Below are 6,626 nucleotides of genomic sequence, written 5' to 3' on the forward strand. Positions count from 1 at the left end.
CTGCAAAGCTTAGTCTTTGCCTAATCACAGGTGTTTGATTTAGCAATTGGGGTTTTGCTAAGCAAGCATGGTTTTAACACAGGTCTCTTTTGTTCAGGGTTACAAACGATCAATGGAAGGCATGTATGGACCAACTTCGAAGCGCCACGAGCCTGACCCCTACAGCATGCCCTATGGGCCTCAACCACCATCGGCTGACACCTTTGGGTCATTTTCTTCCCCAGCCGGTTTCTCTGACCGCCGACCACATCCTCCACCCCCTTCGGCATCAGCCTCACATTTTCCCTTCAGCTACATTCCATCGGAACGGGCCACTCTGGGCCCGTCGCCTGCTCAGCTACCCACAAGCCTTTCTGATGCCCCCGTGGCTCAAAGCCAAGGACAGTGGGGTCCTGGAGGATGCACCGAGCTAACCTATCCAATGTATCCAGGTCGTGGGCCGGGTCAGACCTCTAGCTACGTGGGCATGGGCCGGTCCCAGCACCAGGGGCATGGTCCTTTGCCAAGTGGTGACGATGGACTGGTGGGTGATGCCTGCGGGCGACAGATGGATTGGCACTATGGACAACGGATGGGCCATTCCACCTTTGGACTTGGGGTGCACCCGCATCAAGCAAGTGCAGCCACTGGTCACCATCCGTCATACCGTACACCAAGTCCGGCCAATTACCCACCGGTGATTTACACATCAGGACAAACCTTTATTGATTGATTGTTCTCGAGCAAGGCTCCACTGCTTTGTTGTCCTTTTTCCTGGTTTCAAATGCAGGTTATTGCCCATATGCAAAATCACAACCATCTGTAAAGTATGTCATGAGGACAAGGTCTCCGTCTAACATTTCGGTTAGCATAGCCATCATTTGGGACTGTGCAAGCCTCACAAAACTGTTAAGATTTGGAATCCATGGAGGACAAAGTAGATCAAATGATGATTTGTTCACCTTCTAGCAGCCATAACAATCGAGTTTTCCAACTGCACGTAAATTTGTTATTTGAGAGCAATCTTGGTGAAATTGTCCCAGTGGCTGCATGTGAAAACACGTTAAGACAGAACATCAGCTTCTAGTTATGATTGCTGAGTACTTGTATGCTCTCAAACAACATGGGTACAGAGATTTTCCGACCATGACGATCAGGCCTCAATCCAGGTCAGAGAATGCTTGCCACAAGACAAAGCATTTAGGTTTTGTGGTAACCTCGTGAGATGATCTTTGAAAAGAGATGATGAAAACTCCCAAATTACACTTTAGAAAGTTATGACGTGTCTGTTTAATTACACGATTATGACTTTATTTCATTGCCCGCCCCAAAGGTTACAAGCAACCAACCCAAATTGAGATAACAAAAACGAATTCTCGAAATCTCACAAAATCAAACACTATTATTTTATTTTTTTTATTATCCGCCGTTCTTTTACAGGTGGCATCCAGTAAAGGTAGCTCCCTCTCTTCGACTGTGCGGCTGCAGAAGTTTGTGCCCCAGGTCCCTACCTCCCACCTAGCTGGCACCTCCCAGCCCTCTTCTCTGTTGCCGCCACGCAAGGAAGCTCCTACATTCCCTCCGGGCAGTGTGGAGGCTACACAGCCTAACTTGAAGCCCAGGCGCAAGCTTTCTGCTAAGGACGTGTGTGAGTTCCATTTGTCGACCTGCTTGGCATACGATAAAGCTCACATGACGTATAGTTTTATGGTACGTATTCTCTATTTTTATTCTTAATTTATTTAAGTTTTATTCTCTGTGATTGCAGTGCCTCCTGAAGCCTGGCGAGTCATGATGGCTCTCCGATCCGGCCTTCTGGCTGAGAGCAGCTGGGCACTGGATACCATTTCTGTGCTGCTTCATGATGATGGCTCTGTCAGCAGCTTCAACTTGAACCAGGCAAGGGCGCCATCACTTCCTGAAACCCTTTCCTCAATCATTCTCACAACATTCCTTATCCATTTATATAGTTGTCTCTTCCTCTTTTTCTCCACTCCTCTTTCAACCCCTTTGTACTGCCCTCCTTTTTTTCGCCTCCTCTCATTGCTTTCTGCTTCAACCTCACCATGTGTGGACATGTTGCACCGGTTTGTGCCGGGCCACAGGGGTATTTCACCTCCGAGAGCTACTTGTTTTTTTGTTGTTGTTGTTTTTTTCCCATTTCTAGCTGCCAGGATTCCTAGAGCTGTTGCTGGAGCATCTCCGCCGCTGCCTCATCGACCTGTTTGGGATTCTCGCCGAAACTGAGGTGGGACGAGGCTGCCCTGCTGCTTTTAAATCTTCCCCAGACCCTCTGGACCCTGAAACACTGGCCGCCACGCAGCCACTGCCAAATGAGGAAGAGACTGCGAGTTTGACAAACGTTCGATTGCTGCGAGAAGACAATCAGCAAGAAGGTTGTGGGAGCAAAGATAAACATGGAAACGGACATGAATGTGAAGACCAAGAGCTGGACAACTGTAACAGCAGAGACCTGGAGCAGTCAGATAACGAAGCAAGTATAGTAGAAGACAAAATGGCAACTGAAACAGACGATGGGAAAGACGTTAATGATGATGAAGTAAGAAACAGCAAACCTCAATCAGACTTTGACCAAACTCAGACCTTCATGATCACGTCACAGCGGTTACCGCAGCGGAGCAGATTTAGCCAACGGCGGATTGTTATTGTGCCTGAAGATCACTCCACTGCCTATGTGTTGGACCACTCAGCGCACTTTGGTCACCCACAAGCTTTCACCAGTGGCCATCTTCATTGGCAGCTCGGTGGGGGTGATACCACTGAACATATTCAGTTAACATTGGATGGTGGCGAGGCTGCTTTGGCAGCAGCTGATAAAGCAATACATCGTGAGGCTATACAAAAACAGACAACAAAGCAAGGCAAGGCCGAACTTTGCCTCAGGACAGATGACCTCAATGGTCATCCCAACGATGCTTGTGGGACAAATGGTACAGAAAAAAATGATCATGTTTTTTTAGGATTCGAGGAACAAACATGTGAAGGTCTATCCATAACCTATGCAGAGGATTCCGGGCTCTTTGAAGACAGGGCCCAACGTTTAGAGGAAGAACCCGAAAGTTATGATGACCGACCGCTTGCACTAGTGCCATCTTGGTTTGAGGCAATATATGGCCGTTGCCTCTGTGTCTCCAACATCCTGCGAAGTCTGTCTTTTGTGCCTGGGAATGATGGTGAGATGGCCCACCATCCTGGTTTGCTGCTACTCCTTGGTCGCCTCCTGCTGCTGCGGCACAGGCACCCTGTGCACCAGTGGTTCGGATATCCATCTGCTTCTCCTGTGCCTCAACATGATGGTGCCAAGCCACTTTCACTGAATCCAAGGAGTAACGAGGAGACCAAAGCACCACTTACATCACAAATGATCGGTGAAGAAAAGGTTGTAAAGACAGAATTGGTATTTTCAGAGGTAAGAGAAGGCCTGAGCTTATTGACCGAGTCCTCCATCCAAGAGCCTGGAATTGAGGAGGATGAGGACCCCAACTGCTGGGAAGCATGGCAATTTGACCTGGCAGAGATCCTCCGAGAAAACGCATTGGTGACATTGGCCAATATCGCTGGTCGGCTGGACCTCTCACAGCACCTCGAGATCATCTGCTTTCCCCTGCTCGATGGACTGCTACACTGGACTGTATGCCCAGCGGCCTGTGCTAGAGACCCTTTTTGCTCACTGGCTGCAGGAGTTGCAACTCTCTCTCCACAGCGCCTTGCTCTGGAAGCCCTGTGTAAGCTAGCAGTAAAGGAAGCCAACGTGGATTTGGTCCTGGCAACGCCGCCGTTTGCCCGTGTAGAGCGGTTGCTTAGCACTCTGGTGCATTTTGTGGGTGAACGGCGAAGCCCAGTGGGCCGCGAGATGAGCATAGCGCTGCTAGCCAGCCTGGTGGCAGCAGGTGATGGTGGTCCTGCACGTGTGGTTGCAATGCAAAAGGGCACTGTGGCGAGCCTCATAAGTTTCCTTGAGGATGGCCTCATGGCAGCACTGCACTCAAGCCAACAGCAACACCAAATGCTGGAACCCCCGAGCGTGGACATGTTGCGCCGAGCCGCAGGGGTACTTCTTGCACTCGCACGTCTCGAGGACTCGCAGTCTTACTTTGCACTGCACGAAAGCCGTCTGCTAGACATTGCCATGTCACACATCCTTAATCCCTACATCTCACCCGTTGTAGCTGACATTCTCTTTACGCTTGGCCACACGTGACCATTGCCTCGTTCTGGCTTCTAGGTGGCACTTATTCTTTCAGTGTTTGGTCCCGTTCCCACATGCTGCCTCCTGTACCCCACACTCTGGGGTGCTCTGGCATGAATCTGGAAACCCTGGTGCGAATCATGCTGGGTGGGTTGAGTTGCCGAATAGTGCGATATTGTTCCTGCCCTCCTCCCATTTTATTCACTGTCGTACTCACAACCACTCTATCTCCACTTGTATCGTTTTTTCTTCCCCTGCCTTGTATGCTTGTTTTTTTCTTGCTCTCCTGCACTGTCCAAATGTATGCACTTTCTTCACTCGACTTCCTTTCGTCTCCGTTTCAATTCCACCTCATACGTTGTGCTTTCTCGATATTGACGGCCTCAATGAGGCCCAAAGGAGCCTGTGACTTGCTTCGCCTATACTTGGACAAATTGGCCGCATCAGGCAAAAAGGTATTTTCTGGCCTTTCACGTCTGCATAGGTCCGTGTGCGTGCATCCTTTTTTGAAGTGGGACAAGGGGTGGGAAGCTATATTTTCTCTGACCCCAGAGAGGGAAAGGGTGGAGATATAAGAAGTGAACACCTCCTGCGCTTTCCCAAAAAGGACGAGGGCTTTGGGATGTATCCACAGATCTTTGCGCCATTGAGATTATCGAGGTCTGAGAAATTGCTCCATGGCATTGCGACAAATGACGGCACTTGCATTATTATTATTATTATTTACTTTCCTCTGCCAAGATGTTTTGAGTGAGAGTTTGAATTATTGGGGTTCAGGTAACCTCACCTGCGGTGACTGCAGTTGTAGCAGCCACGTTGTATCATGAAAATCCCACTTCCCGGTGTCTTTTCTTTCATATGTCGTGTTACAAAGAGAACAGAATGATGCTGAAAGCAGCAGATCATCTTGCCTTGCGCTGTTCTCCTCGTTATCCCTCTCTCCTGGTCCCATGGGAATGTGTTTGGAAGCAATGGTTTGGGTTCAGATGGAGGAGGGGGCAAGGGGGTGTTAAATGTGGGCAGTTTTGGGAAGAGCGCTGCTATTGATGTGTTTGTGATGACGATAAACAGTGCGGATTGCCTAAATGATGTAAATAACTGTAAATTTGTCGATTTCCTTAAGTTCAAAAGTTTTTTTTATTTTATTTTATAAACTTGCTCATAATGCTGATGCAAAGCATAGCAGTGCATTGGGCAGGGCAGCGGATTGAAACTGCCTCCCTCGTTACAGTTAGTGCGGTGTTTTAATGTACAAAGCTGGCACCCATCGTAAACACTGTCCCCTTTACTCTTCTTCCCCTGAAATCACGTGATGCCAACAAAGAGGTACGCCGGTGTGACAGATGCACATTCACACTGGATTCTGACCTCTGCATATCTCGCACTGCGTAATTTTTCTTTTGGATTCGGGCAAGAGGAGCATGCAGCTGCGCGGCCCAGCCTGTTCTTCGAGCTCTGCTCTTAGTTAAGACCTGGTTCCGCCCTCATCTGTTCCTTGAATTTATACTGTATGTTGACCATGGTCAAAATAAACCATCAAATCTTCGTTACACATGTACACTTCTCCGCTGCTACCCTTTCGACCTAAGCTACACAGCTTTGTGTGTCGCAATTCATGGTTTGGTATGCCAGGCCGACATCCACTTGTATTGCGTCAACTGTAATGGAGATAAAATCGGGATGGGATGTGTGTGGAATAGGACATTTTTCACCAAATATGAGAGCATTCATATTTGTCAGAGGGCTTTACTTGCATCATGCAGGACTATTTGGAGGGAATCGGCAGTCGTGTGATGAGGGTAAAATTGGGGAGGGGGTGGCAGGGGAATTATGTGCTGGGAATAAGAGAAAGGACTGAAAGTGAAGGTTGTGTGAAACTCAATGTATGAATGAATGAATGAATGATCGTTTTAAGGCCATTTTCCCCGCGAGAGCGGGGGTTAGCCTTGCGGGCCCCATGACAATCATGGTTCCCTGTTTGGGGCAATGTTTTTATGGCCGGATGCCCTTCCTGGCGCCAGCCCTTGGTCACGCTCTTACGATGTGCAGGGATACGGTGTACCTATTCTAAATCGGGGTACACACCGTGATCATTCATCCCAGCAAGCTGGTACTCAATTTGCCGACCTCGGAAGGATGACAGGCTGAGTCAACCCCCCTGGCGTTAATTCAGCGATCGACCAGGATTCGAACCCAGGATCCTAGGATCCCAAACCGGCACCCTAACCGCTAAGCCAACACTAGGCTCAGTGTGAAACTGTGTGATCACATCAGCCAAAGCCTTATGGGTATGTGTGAAACTCAATGTGCTAGCCACTTATCCATAGGAGTTCATAGCATGTGTTTTGGGATGTAAATAACAGGCTGTGAGTACGGATGAAATGCTCAATTGAAGGTGTGATCTGAATATTGAATATTGAGGACTGTATCAACTTGT

The 6,626-nt window shown here is 48.7% G+C and overlaps 2 protein-coding genes across 2 annotated transcripts in view; one reads left to right on the plus strand and one right to left on the minus strand.

Annotated features, from left to right (window-relative positions):
• Positions 1–6,626, minus strand: part of LOC144888135 (uncharacterized) — a 639,726-nt gene that overhangs the window by 21,182 nt on the left and 611,918 nt on the right. The gene's annotated exons all lie outside the window — the stretch shown is intronic.
• LOC144891310 (AT-rich interactive domain-containing protein 1B-like) lies at positions 37–5,739 on the plus strand. The gene is made up of 4 exons (XM_078774070.1): positions 37–676; positions 1,420–1,627; positions 1,748–1,878; positions 2,147–5,739. Exons 1-4 carry the CDS (start codon positions 68–70, stop codon positions 4,199–4,201), a joined length of 3,003 nt encoding a protein of 1,000 aa, XP_078630196.1. The 5' UTR covers positions 37–67; the 3' UTR covers positions 4,202–5,739.

Source organism: Myxine glutinosa, chromosome 3, assembly GCF_964187855.1.
Source record: "Myxine glutinosa chromosome 3, kmMyxGlut1.1, whole genome shotgun sequence".
NCBI lineage: Eukaryota > Metazoa > Chordata > Myxini > Myxiniformes > Myxinidae > Myxine > Myxine glutinosa.